Raw genomic sequence first — 18,315 nt, forward strand, 5'->3', positions numbered from 1 at the left:
ACATTGCTTTCTAAGTTTTCTCATATAGACAGGTTATGCAATCACGCTGAAATCCCTACGCGGAGTCATATACCATTTAACTCGAAATCGGAAAATGTCTGTATGTGTGTGTGCATGTGTCAAATAATTTCACTCATGTCTCTCAAAAATAGCTGGGTCGACTTGTACAACATTAGGCTCAAATGAAAGCTCTTACATCGCTATAGACCGGAATTTGAATTTATTCACTTGAATCGAGTTTCTGGTTCCAGAGTTACAGGTTAAATAGTGGGGTCACACAGCATATTTCCATATAACCTGGTAGCACCATGATATCGAAATTATGCAAATTAGATTAAAATAGGATTTGCAAGTCTAGGTCACCAATGACTAATAAATTGACTTTGACCACATTGGTCACCTACGACCAGCCGAAACTGAAAAATATTTCAAGAATTCAATGATACCAAATGTTTTTAAAATGCATGAAACGAGATTCGAAGCAATTCCGAAAAAGATGTGTTTGAAGAACGTTTTGAACTTAGTTCATTTTTTGCCTTTCTCATATAGAAAGATTCTACAATCAGTTCCAAAAAACGTCAACCTACTTTGTTTTTCCACCAAGATAGGTCTTTAACAGAGGCGTAAGTAGGGTTGTGCCGCGAGGGGCTACCCCTTACATATCACACCAATCTCCTCTCAGCCCCTCCCAATCAAACCCCTCCTCCATCACTCTAACCCACCAGGCATATCAAAATAAGCTGGGGTGCTTCAGTTGTGGGTTATTCACCTCCCTCACACACCAACCCCCGCATGACAAAGTAATTTAACAGTTATGTGTCCAACAAAAAAACACCTTTAACAGGCCAACGAGGGTACCCGGGTACCCACAAATTGAAATGCTCATAACTATGGCTTCCTTTAACCGGTTTGGACACTTTTAGATATTTTGGATTCAGAAACTCGTCCACTTTTTGATTCTGTACAATAGAAACGGAACAATGGATCTGGTTTTTGGTAATCCGGATTTTCAGTAAGGAGCCGTTCATAAACCACGTAGACTCATAGGGCGGACGGGGGGGGGGTCTGGCAAAAGTCTACGTTTGTCTACGAGGGGGGAGGGAGGGTCTTTGAAAAAGTCTACGTAGACTTTTATTTTTTGTTATTCTCGTATTACTAATTATGAATGGGATTTAAAGAGAGTTGTATTCAAAATATCGGTCTGTTCAGTATTTATGCAGAAACTTCAAAGCTAGTACACTATTGAGGTAACTACTCGTTAAGCGACCACTCAACCCAGAACCCGCGTTTTTTTGGACAACCTCACACGTTGTTGTTTCTTGCGTATATTTTGATATAGTTTTGATCTAGAAATAATACAAAATGACAGTTCTAGAGACGATCGCCCAAAATTCCTTCCTCGGAAGATTTTGACTGTGAAATCATCTGAGACACCCCTAGTTAACAGACATGCATGGACCATTACATGCATGAACCATAAAAAGTTAAAAAATGGTCAAAGTTAAGCATTGTAACAACAAAACACCCGATTTTGAACAATAAGTAGATAAATTTTTTATTTTTTATTTATTAATTTCGGTGGTTAAAGCAGTAGTGTAGTTAAACTTCTACAACAAAGTGTTTACTCGAGTTAATCAGTTTCTCTTGCAATCATTTACACTGATTTCAAAATCTTTAAACACCCGTTAAATTTTACGTCTTGACCCTATGAACCTCGGTGTAAACCGGCTCTACTATATTTATCTTCGAAAATATTCGGAATTAAACTTTGATACTTTGCGATAATACTCTAAGGTGATACGGCTATTAATTACATAAGAAATATAAATATTTTTGGGAAGATTTAAATAGCTTCGTTCCCTTAATCAAATATGGCAATTTAGATTATCTTATTATCTTAGAAATATTGAAATTTGTTCAGGAAAAGTGAAATTTGTGTGCATGTTTGGTTTATTATTTTAGTCTAGATGACATCGACAGTATTAATTTGTAATTGTTTCTTATAATTTAACAATTTTGAATGCACCAGTAAGGCTCAAAAAGTGTTTAGCAATTTTGCATTGTTGGTGTAGATCGCACTTCGGCCAAAATTTAAACTAGTTATAGCAATATATCTTTTTACATATATTTGAGTGACTAACCTTGAAAAGAAGTATTCCGCTACATAAACGTTGGAAAGCACCTTGAATCGGTATTAATTGATTTGATCAATCATAATCAAAAAACCAATGTGAAAAACCTTTCTTTAATATTTAAAAAGCTTGAAATAAATCTGAACGCTAATTTTTAATTGAACATTATAATGTGCTTCTTGCTAAATTCACATTTCCTGCGAATAAAAAAAATTAAAAGTCTACGTAGACTTTTGGCGTGGGGGGAGAGGGTTGGTAAAAGTCTACTAAGGTCTACTAGGGGGGAGGGGGGGTAAAAATTCTCAAATTTCGGTCTACGTGGTTTATGAACGGTCATTAATATTCCAGTACTAGGATATGATTTGTAAATTTTATTAATGTACTAGCAATATGAATATCAAAACTCTTCAAATTGTCTCGGAAGTCTGTTTTTTATTGTTACGGGACCCTATGGCAATTTGAAAAATGGAATGGCCACTCACGGCCCCAGGGGAACCTGCTCCGGAATGTCCGTTCGGGGGTCAAATCACTAAATTGTTCCAAAACCACGAGATACAGCTAATTAGGCAATTCCAAGAATTTTGATACCCATATTGCTAGTATTCCATTGAAGTTCGCAAATAGTACCCCAGCACTGGAACCTGCCTTCGGAAACCCGGATTCCCGGGAACCGAATGAAGTAACTCACGGTGTATTTATTAGAACAACTTTATGCAAAAAAATCAGCATCTCTGAAACTTCGGAATATGAAAGAATGGGCTTTCCCCTTTTATTTGAAACTAAGATCAAAATAATCCGTCGGGGGGTCCAGAGCAACTTTTTTTTGAAATTTTTTCACAACGGTATAGGTTTTACTACTGAAGCTAGTTTACATTTCTGTCCCTAGATGGTGCTTTAGACATTCGAACAACACTAAAAGTGAGAATTTCATAGAAAATTTAATTGTCTACAAGTTTGTTGACGACTAAAAATTGATCTGAAATCACCCGGAAAAGTTGTTTAAGATTTTAACGAAGTTATATCTAAGATAGTTTCACACGAGGCCTAGTGGTTTGGAAATATATTTTCTCGCACTTATTTCATTACCAAAAAAATAATTGGGTTTAGTGGCATGAAAATATTTGACGGGATTCATTACAACTTCTTCGTTGACAATTCTGATTGACCTTCTGAAAATTAGGATGTTTACCAGAGACAGAAAACTATTTGTGCTTTTGGTTCAAGTTTGTAATATTTTCCGATAGGTTCGAAATAACTACCATTCATCGGAAGGTATTGCTTGGTTACAAGGGTTTGCTTACATTTATATTTATATTTTATACGAGAAATCACCCACTATCTTGGAAAAGAATATTAATATCATACTAGTTCGGTCAACACTCATCTGAGACTTCTCATCCCACAAATATTAATGGTACCCTATATCAGGTGGAATCTGCAATTATGAAATCTGGAGCTAAAAGATGAGACTTTCCAAGCTCTCAAATTCCGCTGTATTCACTGTTCAACTAAACACAACTATTTGGCAAATAAAAAAAGTGCGTGTGAATTGACTTACAAACCACTAGGTCTTCTGTGAAACTAACTTAGACTTAGACTTCGTTAAATTATTAAACAACTTTTCCGGATAATATCAAATCGGTTTTTAGTTGTCAACAAAGTTGTAGACAATTAAATTATCTATCAGATTCTCACGTTTAGTGTTTTTCGAATGTCTAAAGCGCCATATAGGGGCTGATATATGAACTAGTTCCATTGTAAAATCGACGGATTATTTTGATGTTGGTTTCAAATGAAAGGGGAAAGCCCATTCTTTCATATCCTGAAGTTATCAGAGATGCTGAATTTTTTGCATAATGTTGTTAAAAAAGACACCGTGAACACGATTCATTTTTACTAAGTACCCTCCTCACTCCCACCCTTACTATATCAATAATATTATTAACCCGAAAGCTTGAATTAGTGAAGTTCTAAGATGTCACAAAGTTTCAATTTCCAGCTATGGATAAAACATAGGAATTTAATTAATTGAAACTTAAAACGGTACCCGGGTACCGCGTCGGACACAGAACGGTTAAACTAATGCAGATTAAGCTAATTAAATATTATATTTGTTTCAAGTGTTGCAGCGTCGATATGTCGCTCATCAAGTTCGTGGCTGGCGATGAGACATTGTATAACCAGACTATACTATGCTATATTTCATCCTAAGGAGAAAAATTGGGTAATCACCAAAAATTTTCACTAGGGCGAAAATTTTCGGTAAAACCAGTCTTTGTACATGAAGGGCAAAAATCCTAACTTATTAACGTCATGGGTGCGTTTCGACTTCGTCCCATCAGAAACCGACAGTAACTTTTTGTCGGAATAGATTAGCGCCGGTTTGATGCTAAATCCCTAAAACTAAAACACACTTAGTGTTTCAATCGAACGACTGGTCAACCGTGATGTCCCGTCCGAGCAAAAGTTCTGTATATGCAAAGCTAGAATATTTTGAAAGAAATTTCTTGAAAATCTGATAGGTTTGATGCCAATTTAGTGTGCTATATTATAAATATACAAGTAGATAGTAGTAGAGTATGATCGAATAAACTGTAATTTATTCAATTTCAAGTGTTCAAATCACACTACGATCCTTTCGCAGGAAAACTAAAATAAACGTTTCAATTTCATAATTATTTGCTGCTAAATTCAGCATTTTATACCGTCTTTTTCGTTAAGTGCTTCTTATGAAAGTACTAACCGGTTAAATAGAACATCAATATATACCCAAACATATACCAGCTTCTGCCGAACGCGGTCGTACCCACTTAAATTTCCACTCGAAGCCTGCAGAAATTCTTATAGTGTCGGCGCCCGGTAGCTACCAACGACACAGCGCTCGGTGTATTGATTACCGGGGCCACTCGAACAACAACAACAACGACAGGCACTGTTATCACATTACCATCACCACTACCATCGCCGCCGTCGCCACCACCGGCCGACAGTTGTGGATCACAGAAGCCCCTATAGCTATCGGCGGCACATGACCAGTTCGGGCAGGGAGCAAAAAAAAAAAGAAACAACGAGCGCACTCACCTGGAGGAGTATCGGTCAATACTGAGATGTTTGCGGTGTCCACATGGGGTGCAAATGCTTCGTAGATGTCCGATTCTTCCTCAATGCCGCTTAGCTGCTCGGTTCCGATGGCATTCACCGGCATGATGAATTCCGGGGGTGATCTAATTGATTCCCGCGGGATAATCCTATTCTTCGGTTGCACAGATTAACACTAATCGATTTCAGCCCACTAACAACTATACACTGACGGATCTGCGGAACACTTTTGATTGACAAGATTCTTACGGAACACTATGGACAAACACTTTCTTTGCACTCCTGCAGGATAGCTGGTTGATGGTACTCCCCACCGTTTATTTTGATTCGTTGAACACTATCTTTTCTCGCCTGGCCGCTCTGAACCGAAGCGCGTTCCGGTGCACTTTTGCCTCTATCGGTGGGTGGTAGGCTGCCCCAAAAATGCTCGTTAGATTGTTTCACTTCCACAACCGAGGTACAAATACACACGCCAGATATAAACACTTGACAGTTTATTAGCTATTCATTGAGGGGTTGAACTGCGCACACATACCATATACCAACCGCACAACGGAGCGACAAAAATCTATACGCACGGATTGGAGCATAAAATTTTATAGCTAGCACACCAATGAGCACGGAAAAAATGACTAGATTAGTGAAGAGCTTGGCTGTTGAAAATCTCACTTTTTAAATCTCGTTGTACAGTCGTTGCGGCCGCGCGGATGTCAGCTCGTGATATTCGTCGGTCGGTACCCTTTGGCGGTCTATGGGGACACTAGTACCCCAGGGCGAACTCGGTATGCATGCATTTTTATTTCTATCGATGTGCTTATGTGAGATCCTCGAAGAGCATGATGCAACCTATAACGAGAATGAACGTTGGAAAAAATGTCAGATCGGAAATTAATACTTCGTGAATCAACACTCTGATAGCTGGAATGATAGAACTATAGTATATAGTAGCAACCGTAGAGAAATTCCCGACCTATTACGGCGTCAGTTCGACCTTTCAATTGTGAAGTGTTTTACCGTTCCCCTACACCTAGACTAGCACGCATCGATCCATCAGTGTCAGTCGAGCTAGCTAAAGTCAATGGGAAGAATTTTTTATCATGTTATCAGCTTAAAAACTCCTTGTCCAGCTGCTTTGCCGGTGAACTGTAATTTAAATGTGCTTTAATCCATTCCAGAGCATGACCGAACATAACAGCGACATGGTTACCGTTCTGGTTAGAAGACAGGATTCAATTTGTGTTGCGTAACCTTAAGCTGTACATTAGGGTGGCAAAATACGTGAATAATTTTACGAATCAAGCATGAGTCTACAAAATGTTTATGGTTTCGATACAGTCCCTAATCAAAATTTGATATCAATTACATACAAAAATTTTTCCAAAGGAAGAATACATGAAATTTTGGTCATCGATACAGTTATGCCAAACGCTTTAACAAGGCACTATTCGCGTAGATCTACTGCCAAAAGCAACTTCCTACTACTGGATTTTCCAGATCTAAAACAACCAAACTTTGGCCGCTTTGCGGAACCCACGAAACATGTCCTCAGATTTGAGATAGAGTTTCAATTCGTAGCAATAAACATTGTCTATGTCGTTTATAAAAATCAAAATCATCATTTTCAGTGGCACCCTACAACAGAGCCACACAGGCGTTTACTAATGGGATAAAATGGTTTAGTGAAGCTTTTCCGGACGTCATCGCTGCGAGCGGGTGGGCGAACTGGGTCACCCATCGGACGATGAATTCGCTGGCGCCCTAAGTGCAGCGAGGGTGTGAGAAAAAGTGAGTGTTGCGAAAGGCGACTCAAGTTGGAAAAAAACCGGCAGAAATCGACGGAGGAGAAATTGTAAAAATGAATAATGCTAAATTTCTGTTGCACAAATACAAAATTGTTAACTTAACCAGATGATCGGAGTGCTAATTTGATTATATAAATTAAAAACCATTTTGGTGGGAAAACTGAACTGAAAACATTCTAGTAGATATAATGTTAGTACCTGTCATGCACAATACGAATTAAACTTTTTTTTCCAGAATGTAAATTCAGCACGAATTTCTTTTTGCTGAAACTAAATAACTTGGCCGTACAATATGTTTAGGGAAGTGTTGCGCTTTGCAAGGCTCTTCTTTTCGTTTAAACAGATGCTAATCTAGGGTGGTTCTAATTTTGGCAAGATTTTAAATTGAATTTAAATCGGTTCGAGCTAGAGCTTAGCTGTCTTCGATGAAGTTGTAGAACAACACATTTTACAAACATTTGCTGAAGACATACAAGCTCTCTCTTTTATACTTTCCACTGTATGACAAATCCAAATGTAAGCTTTAGGGTGTTCCTTAAAAACGGTTTTATTTATACCACTTTTGTAGTTTTGTACTTTGTAGATTATTTTGAGGCGCCTAATTTGTTTTTATACTTCAACTACCAATTATTTTTCGTTGCAAAGTTATGAGAACTTTTACATAAAAATATAACATTTCCAAATAGCATTATCTTTGACTAGGGTACTTAACATTAAATACCAATGCTTCCATATAAATCACCAATAAATAGCAAATACGATATTTTTTGTACATCTTGCAAAATTTCTTTTTTTTTGTGGGCTGATAGGACTGCAGGTTATAGCAGCTTAAGAGATCTCGGTCTGTCCCGCGAGACAAAATTTGAAAAATCGGACGAATTTCCAACTGTTTGCCATGTAAACAGTCCTCATGAGGAGTACTAAATTTTGCGCCTGTTTATCTCGAAATGTGTTACGTAAAGTCCTCTATGTTGTCTAGTTCAAGGTATCCTGCTCCTAACAACGCGTGCTAAGTCGCCAGTGATACAATTAAAATTTCGCATTGATTCCGCTTGTCTTCTTCTTGACCTTCTTCTTCTCCTGGGTTCCCTATAGGTCTGAAGCGGATCAATCGACTATTAAGTAAATCAGTAATGTCCACGAATACTAAATTCTCTCCAGCCATTGTACCAGTTATTCTTACTGTTCTAGTGTGTATTAATGATTGTTTAAATGGTTGTTACATCAGATTTTATTATCATGTTGTAACAACACTCTTATAACAGAATTCGATAATTCCTGTTCTAGTCAATATACGTAGTTATTACATTATGGACCAAGCAAACCGTCATTTTTTTCTATTATCATTATGCTTAGTAGCTAGACGAGTTAAGATATTTTAGGGTTTCACAGAAAGAATCTTTGCCCATAAAGAACATAAGAAATATTTATCCACTATTCCCCAAAAAGTTTACTTGAACCGAATGTCCGCCTGGTTCGACTCGAACAGATCACACCGACCCTAAATGGCTGCTTATCATTTCTGAGAGCCGGTGTGCTTGACCGAGTTAAATAATCATAAGAACAAGTCCTGAATAGTTAACTATCTCAGATCTCTTAGGTATCAGTTTTGCATTCCTTTCCTGAACTAGCATCATACCCACGGTCCCAAGAGTCGACAACTAGTAGGATCCACACCCACCCCACCGAAGCGAATTGATCAATTTGCAAGTAGGAGCACATACCTACCAACCAGTCAATAAGACTTCCGAACCAATGATAATGGACCATGCCAGTCGAAGGTCACAGACCCAGCGCCATCTCGTACCGTTCCTGAGATTAGATGTTTGTTAGTGCTACTTACAGATTTCATTTCAATGTTCGACGCCGTCTCACAGAAAAGATCTCTTTCATCGAATCCTCAATTTTCATCGGAACTTGTATACGAAGGGCTCAAAGAGTTCTACAAGCTCGAATAAGAACTATCTGAAGAGAAAGACATTATATATTATTTTTTTAAGTATTCCCTAATCCTATAATCAACTAAGACTGTCTGACGATTCTAATGCAGAAACGCTAATGATGTGATCATCGAGAATAAGTCAGACAACCTTAATTGACCCCCTTCGACACCAGTTTGGTCTCACCAAGCCGAAACGCGGGTGGCGGCGTGAAAACTACCGAATAGGGGTTGAGAACATCTTGAAGCAACGTCTGATGTTGCTCCAAATGTATGTGATATCCAAGATAACTAGACTCACTGTTCTCCATTCACCCACTTTTTGTACATCTTGCAATAGGGTAACCAACCTAATTTGGACCCCTGCATATTTTGAACCCTGTTAATGTATTTGCCTCCTACACTGCCAAGTTTCTCTGAATTTGTTTGGTTTGATGCAGCAATTACATTCCTTGGGTTGTCTATTAAGTTTCAATATCATTAGTTCATCTCTAATTGTTTAAAATTAAACAGAATCCACAGTTTTCAAAAACATCATCGCAAACGTTTCATGTTTCAACGATAGCCAAGAGGAATCGGTGGAAATGATACATGTTCAAATTGGATTTAAATGTACAATTATAATATTTTTTATCGATTTAATTAGTTTGTCTGATTTGGTATTATGCATGTTACGTGTTTGAAAAGGTTTCTTCGTAATGTTTTGTCTAAAAAATCTTAAATAAATGGTGTCCACAATATGTCTTAAAAAATTGATATCAACTTATTTTGGACACCTCTCGATTTTCTTCTTAACAGCTATTTGTTTATCGAGTTAGAATAATCAAAAAGTGAAAAAATTTTGTAACGGTAGGTCGCCTGTTCTTTTCGGTCAAATTATTTAAAAATGTTCAAACCAATTGATGTCGAAAATCAAACGATTGAGGAACATTTTATTGAAGACCATAATATGACCAAAGAGGAGACTTCTGAAATCCATGTTGAAGAACATTTGTAGTTCGAATTTGTTGAATTCGACGAGCTATATGTTGACAAATCTAAGAGACATATCACAGCTAAGTAATGATAATAAGAGTGTGCTTGCTGAATTCCTAGAATCGCCTGAAATACACGAACAGGAACATCACGATTCAAGCGACGTAGTCCTGCTGTTTTAACATTGCGCGAACAGTTGAATACCACAAGGCGAAAACTGAAGAAAAAAGGAAAGTAAAGGAAGAGAAACAAAGAAAAACTGAGCTTAGAAAGAATAATAAGAAACCACCTCGTAAACAAAAGAATTAAAAATAAATATTTAGTACCAGAAGATTCCTGACGAACTTTGAACCTTGATTTATCATCCGCTTGAGGATGTTACTCCATAATACTGCTACAGATGAATTGTTACACGAAATATATTATTGTTAACTCTATTGCATAACATTTAATGCTTCTTTGTTAAGTCTGCAGTAACCTAATTTTACCGAAAGTTTTTCTATTTCTCAAAATGATAGAACTAAAAAAATACTTCATGCAGTCAGCCTTCCATATAAAGATCAATGTACCATTTTTGATTGACAGTCACTGATTTGCTTATGTTCTTCTTTCATGCATTAAATATACTGCAAAGAGAACGAGTCAGTAGGTCAGTTTAGTAGAAAAAACTCACACATTCAGTGTGTCCAAAATGTGCTTGGAACACTGTCCAAATTGGTGTGGAAGGGTCCGAAATGTGAAAAATTTATGCTGAGAAGAAATGTCATTTTCGAGTTTATGTCAATGTATAAAACATCCATTGACAGTTTTCTTTCAAGAACAGTAATTTTGAAGCAGACTCGTGCATGTATTGCATTAAAAAACATAGGCAAGCAAATATTTTTTGACGTTCACGTAAGCTCACTTCCTCTAGGGGTCCAAAATTGGTTGGTTACCCTATTTACTCAAAAAAATAGTTCATTTTTAGCACAAATTATACATAAATTTATAACGAAAGGAGCTAGAGGTTCAGTATATTAAGACAAACTGTTCTTCTTCCAAATATCTGAAAGTATTTCTAAAATCATCTTAATGAAAAATCAAAACTGTAAAAGTTATATAAATAAAACATTTTTTTAAGAAACTCCCTAATTTTTTTTCTGCATATGTCTTGTAAAATGAAAAGTACAAGAGATAGAGTTCCAGTATCTTCGACAAAGTTTTTTAAAATTTGCTATTCTTCAATTTTCTGGAAGACTGCAAAACTATATCTCGAACATTTAAAAAATAACTTTCTGAATTTAATAAATTTAGAACCACCATACCCCTTATTTAAAATGATTGAAAAGTCTTGTAAAGTGCAAAATTTTATTATGAAAACGAAGCTATATTTTGTATATTGTCCACCGTGAAAGTAATTTAAACATAAGGGATTGTCGTATGGGTTGGGACGCTGTATAGGTTGGGACAGCTCGATATTTTCGTTCCTAGGCAGTGTTGCCATCTGTTGTTTTAGCACATACTAGAGTCGGTCGTAGCTCACTTTTTATGCCAAGTTAAAGTTATAGTTCATTCTTGTCACAGCTGCGCTGAGCAGTGTCAAAAAACGAGCGAAAAATCTTTTGTTGTGTTGATTTTTGGACCATCTTAAACTGAATCTATTTCATCGAAATTGCAACGTAAATAATTTTAAAGTGTTAAGAAGTAACTGAAATGTTATTACAGATCAGGGTTTTGCGTTTGCTTCATTGAATTTTTTTTCTTTGAAAAATAGGTTGGGACAAGCGTGTCGTATTGGTTGGGACACCATTTTTTTACTTATTCTTATTCTAAAATACCAATTAACAAATAAATAATAACCAAAAAATAAATATGATGCATTAATGTTTAAATTGTCTTTAATTATTTAAATTTTTTGAAGTGTCCCAACCTTTACGACGCATTTTTTTGGCCATTTTGCCGTCATGCAGAAAATTGATCCTGAGTCTTATTTAAAATTGCAAGTAAACATCTTCCATTCGCAGACATCAAGCCACATAATATATCTACAAAATGGTGTACCACAAGCTTATACTTATATCGTTTGAATAATCTTATAGTTGTCTTAAGACTACTTCGATTTTTAATCAATACTGCACAAGTTATTTAACTAAAACAGTTTTTTAAGAAACACCCTACTCTCTGATTTTAAATTTGTTGTAAAATGAAAAGTATGACTGATAGAGCTTCAACTGTCTTCAACAAACTTTTCTAAAACTTGTCATTCTACAACTTTACTGAAGGTTGTGTAACTCTATCTAGAGTGATTAAAACGTTTAAATTTTTAATCTTGTTAAAATTAGAACCACCCTAACTGTTGTTTTAACAAAGGGATCACAAACCACGAAAACTTTTCCAAAGACAAAATAAGGCTAAGTGATTTAGTTTCAGTAAAATTTAAAAATTCCTGCTAAATTTGCGTTCTTGACCACTGTGCATTGGAATGTTATTAGTTTCAAATCCCCTCCTCTTCATACTGTGACAAATGTCAAAGCAAGCTCAGATGCCAAATCTCACATCAATTGAACCCGGCCCACTTCGCTTGAAGTTTTAGACATTGGCACCATGAGAACTGTGAAACTACATTTTTCATTTCTTAGCGTGTGAAACCATATTTTTATCATTAAATTAAAGTTGGGATGTTACAACTTTCGGTATTTTTCTGAAAACATAACATTTAATGTTAAAATGTGGAATCAAAACAAAATGTCAAAAAATCATTTAAAAAAATTGGATACGAATGACAAAATGCCCCAGAACCTCTACTGCTCTTATTCTGACAAAGGTCGCAAAGATTCCGTTCGATTCCTGAGATTTTTTCACAATAGAAAAACTGCAAAATATGTGTGATTTGCAACACAGAGCAGAAACGAACAAAAATAGATTTTTGTTCGACAGTTGTCCTACTGGAGCTGTAGTGCTAGGGATTCGAAAGGACACCCCTTCAGAATCACTCACTAAAATTACAGACGAGGAGGGAAATATCACCCACTCAAACACTGCTTAAGGTAAATTGTAGCGGGCCATGATTCTGAATGTGATATACAGTGTACAGTTCAGATACGTGGACATAGGGACTTTATTGTCGCGTGTCTCATCGCGCAGGGCTCGAGCGTTTGCACCTTATCGTGTTTGGTTGCGTAGTCCTTTGTATGTCGCGTGTGCTAGCTTTTATATAACGTCGCCTGTATAAATTCGATTTTATAACCGTGTGTTCGCATATATTTGCGTGTGTTCTTGGATGATCGCGCGCAGACCGTTAACCTGATACTTGATTTGCGCCGTACGGTTCAGCTGGTAGAAGAGAGTGAGTTCTTTCCTATCACTAGCAGGGTGTAACGGAAGCCGACAAAATAGGAACGTGCCAAATCCGCTCGAGATTTTGCCTGGTTGCAAACCAAATAAAATTCGCCAAAAAAATTCAAATCTTGCGATTGTTTTTCTTTGAAATTCTAGGAAATTTCTCAGGTATTGTCCACCTAATTCTTTATTAATAAACTAAACAAATGTCAAGTGCCTTATCTGAACATATCCCTAGCTTTCCGATTTTTTTGTAATATTACAACCCAAAATATTTTCGACAAAATGTTATAATTGTTGCATTAACAAATGTATCGAATCTGACACCTGATTAATTTTGCTGTCGTCGTTGATTTTAAAAAGCGATCCGCCATCATACAGGATAGGGCTAATTAATAACAAAAATAATTGTACGATTGTCTTCTTCTTCCTGCACCGTCTGACGGTGAATTCAGATGCTTCTCGTTCGATTAGCGAACGATGAATGTGTGACGTCCCACTAATTAAATTATACCGTGCTATATAAAGTTCGACTGTACTCAATCGAACTTTATTCGCACAGCACACCGGTGACCAACTCGAGCGGTCGATCACCGAGGTCTATTGTCGACGCTGCACATTTGATGACGTGCAAGGCACATGGATACGGCGCAGCAAATTGTCACTCCAGGCGTCTAACGCTATGACCCTATGTACTATGTATCGATGTATGCATGGCAATCGTCATGCATATAAAAACTAAATATTGAATAAAATAATTCATTCTAAGTAAGACAAACTTACATGGCAGACCGTGGCTCGTATCCGAGCAGTGATTACCAGCGGCACGAACCCGCACTTGTACTGTAGATCCGCGAATCCTAACAGCTCGTTCCGTTCTCGCGTGTGTTAAGTGAAACTGGAGATCTAAAGACCCAACTGATTAGTAGTGATCGCACAGCAACTGCCAATAACTCCAGAAGAACTTATACAAATAAAAGTGAGGAGTTCCAGTGGTGGAAAATTCGTCCAGTGTGCTAAGAAAAATAACCAAAAGAATGAGAACTAGCCAAATTGTGAGATACGCCATTCCGTTAAACTACGACCAAGTGAATTAAGTGACCTGATGCTAAGTTACGACCAAGTCAACGAACCTTACTATTATCGAGAATGAGTACGTGACTATTAAGCATTAGCCAAGTTAACCGAGATTCAGCCGTCCGACCGCTACCCACTCAACCAGTGACAGTTAAAAAAATGGGGTCGCGTACAAGTAAAAATCCTACGGTAAGCGGAGATCCGCTAATAAATATAATAAATACGTTAGAGCAGCACGCGGTGTGGCAAGATGGCCAGGAGACTAAATATTGGATATTACTAAAACCGCCCTTTCAATCAAAATAACTACAATTATCGGGGACACCAAAATGGAAATAGAGGCCGCGGAATCCAGAATAACCGCGGACAAAGTTACACACGGGGTGGAAATACTCGTCAACATAATCAAATATTTTACAACGATGCGGAAAACTGGCAAGGCCCTCAACAGCCACAGCAGCAGCAGCAGCAGAATCAACATGCTCAGCATGTTGGGGGTATAAGCAACCCGCAAGAACAACAACAGCAAACACAACAAGCAGTCCCATTATCCCAAATAAGGAACCATTGACCAGATACATTTTCAATATTCATACTAAACCAACTAATTTTATCAATTTAAAACCCAAAATTTCAAATTATACTTGTACATTTTTGATAGATACGGGAGCAGAGATATCGATTCTGAAACCCAATAAATTAAACCAAGACGAATTTATCACAATAACTGACAAATGCTTGATTACGGGAATAAACAATATCAAAACTGAAACTAAAGGTTCTATGACTACAGAACTGTATACTAGCGATGGTGTATCGCTATTACATAAATTTCATATAGTGAATGACGAATTTCCAATTCCGACAGATGGTATTTTAGGTCGAGACTTTCTCACCAAATATCATTGTAATATTGATTATGACACTTGGACATTAACATGCGCTACTAGCCTTGGTCCAATTGAAATAATAATTGAAGACACTTGTGAAGATACAATTGTCCTACCACCTCGCTGTGAGGTTTATAGACAAATAAATACGAAGAGCACCAAAGAAGATAACGTTTTACTGTCATGTGAAGTTCAACCCGGAGTATTTTGCGGAAACGCTATCGTTAATTCAGAACATGCAATAGCTAAATTCATTAACACAACTAATAAAGCAGTAATAATTGATAAAAATTTTACTAAACAGATAATCCCTCTACAACAATATACAATATATACGTTCAAAGAGGTTGACCAGGAAAACCGAAATACAAATCTCATGAAAGAATTAAATATTGATGGTGTAAATGCTGAAGCCAAAGGCAAATTAATAGAATTATGCAAAAAATTTAATAATATTTTCTCTTTGCAAGGTGATATGCTAACCTGCAATAACTTTTATAAACAAAATATAAATATTACCGACAACACACCAGTATACATAAAAAACTACAGAACTCCTGAAGTTCACAGAGCTGAAATAACGAAACAAGTTAATGATTTACTCGAGAAAGGAATTATTCAAGACTCCACGTCACCTTATAACACACCAATTTTGTTAGTACCGAAAAAATCCAATACTAAAGATCAAAAGCATCGTTTAGTCTGTGATTTTCGTCAACTTAACAAAAAAATTATAGCCGACAAATTTCCTCTAACTAGAATAGATGATATTCTGGACCAACTTGGGAGAGCGAAATATTTTTCGACTCTTGATTTGATGTCAGGATTTCATCAAATCGAACTAGACAAAAACTCAAAAAAGTTAACAGCCTTCTCCACACATCAAGGGCATTATGAGTTTAACAGACTTCCATTTGGACTGTCAATCTCGCCCAATAGTTTTCAAAGGATGATGACTATAGCTTTAAGCGGTCTTCCTCCGGAATGTGCTTTTCTGTACATCGATGATATTATTGTCATTGGATGTTCTATTGACCACCATTTGAAAAATTTAGAAAGAGTGTTCACCAAACTCCAACAATTTAATCTCAAGCTAAATCCTGCTAAATGTCATTTCTTCTGTGCAGATGTTACTTATTTAGGACATCATATATCCGCCGAAGGAATTCAACCTGACAAGGCAAAATTCTCCGTGATTGAAAAATATCCGGTACCCCAAAATGCGGACGAAGTACGACGTTTTGTCGCATTTTGTAATTATTACAGAAGGTTCATACCTTACTTTTCTGATATAACCGCTCCATTGAATGCAATTCTGAAAAAGAATGCACTCTTCAAGTGGAGTGAAGAGTGTAAAAATGCGTTTGAAAAATTAAAACAAGAGCTTATGTCACCAAGAATTTTACAATTTCCGGACTTCAATAAACAATTTATTTTAAGCACAGACGCATCTAAATTAGCATGCGGAGCTGTGTTATCTCAATTACATGGCGATGCTGAACTACCTGTTGCATACGCTAGTAGAATGTTCACCAAAGGAGAAAGTAATAAGTCTACTATAGAACAAGAATTAACAGCCATCCACTGGGCAATCAAACATTTTCGACCATATTTATATGGAAGACGCTTTTTAGTGAAAACTGATCACCGACCTCTTATATATTTATTTTCGATGAAAGAACCATCCTCCAAATTAACAAGGATGAGAACGGATTTAGAAGACTTCTCATTTGATATCGAATACGTGAAAGGCAAAAATAATACGGTACCTGATGCTCTTTCACGCGTAACTATCAATTCTGAAGTACTACTTGTCCTGCCAGTTCAAACTAGGTCTAGAACTGGGAAAATCGACCAAAACAAAATAACAGTTGATAATGCTACTGAGACTGATCACCTCAGGGCTTATGAATCTGTCAACAATATAGACGCTTTCAGTTTACCAAAATTGGTCTTTGAAATGCGCCATTCGATAATAACAATAAAAATCACATCAAAAACAAAGAAAAAAGAGTTAGCATCAGTGCAACTTACTTACAAAAAAAATGTTATAGATGTCCAAAATGCGTTAAAGCAAATAAATGAAATGGCCAAGAAAATGTCAATAAAGAAACTAGCGCTAGAATTAAGCAGCATTATATTCAAAAAAATGAACGTTCAAAAATTTAAAGAAAGCTGCAACGAAACATTAAAAGACGTCTGTATAATACTATATAAAAAAGCTGCAGTGATAAAAAATAAAATAGATATTCAAAACATCATAGCTGAAAACCACAATACTCTCTTGGGAGGACATGTAGGTATAAATAAACTATTGATGAAATTACGAAGAAACTATTATTGGACGAATATGAAGTCCACAATAACCAATTATGTCAAACAATGCATTCTATGTAAACAAAATAAACACAAAATGAAAACAAGTGAAAAATTTATTCACACAACAACACCTGCTAAAGTGTTCGATTTGATATCAATCGACACGGTAGGTCCATTTACCAAAACAAATAATGGAAATCGTTATGCACTCACTTTGCAATGCGATTTATCCAAATATGTAATTATCACACCTTTAGTGGATAAGCAAGCTATAACAGTAGCGAAAGCATTCATCGAAAGTTTTGTACTTATATACGGTTGTCCATCTGCAATAAAAACAGATATGGGAACTGAGTATAAGAATGAAATTTTTGAAAATGTATGTAAAATATTAAAAATAGATCATAACTTTGCAACTGCTTACCATCCTCAAACAGTTGGTAGCTTAGAACGAAATCATCGTTTTCTTAATGAATACTTAAGACATTTCATTAATGAAGAGCGCAATGATTGGGACTCATTTATTTCATACTATGCCTTTTGTTACAATACTTCACCCCATTCAGATATAAAATTTGCTCCTTTTGAACTTGTATTTGGAAAACCAGTTAACTTTCCATTATATTTGAAAAATGCAGACACTATAGATCCAGTCTACAATCATGAACATTATTATTCGGAACTAAAATTCAAAATTCAACAAACAGTTTCCAAAGCTCGAGGATTACTAAATAAAAACAAAGTTATGAGAATAAAAGATCAAG

The 18,315-nt window shown here is 36.3% G+C and overlaps 1 protein-coding gene across 1 annotated transcript in view; it reads right to left on the bottom strand.

Annotated features, from left to right (window-relative positions):
* The window catches only part of LOC131678795 (GTPase-activating protein skywalker), a 190,423-nt gene that overhangs the window by 147,516 nt on the left and 24,592 nt on the right, over positions 1 to 18,315 (bottom strand). Inside the window, exon 2 of the mRNA XM_058959112.1 lies at positions 5,214 to 6,077. Coding sequence (XP_058815095.1) covers positions 5,214 to 5,337 — 124 coding nt within the window. The 5' untranslated portion in view covers positions 5,338 to 6,077. The remainder of the gene's footprint in view (positions 1 to 5,213; positions 6,078 to 18,315) is intronic.

Source organism: Topomyia yanbarensis, chromosome 2 (assembly GCF_030247195.1).
Source record: "Topomyia yanbarensis strain Yona2022 chromosome 2, ASM3024719v1, whole genome shotgun sequence".
Lineage (NCBI taxonomy): Eukaryota > Metazoa > Arthropoda > Insecta > Diptera > Culicidae > Topomyia > Topomyia yanbarensis.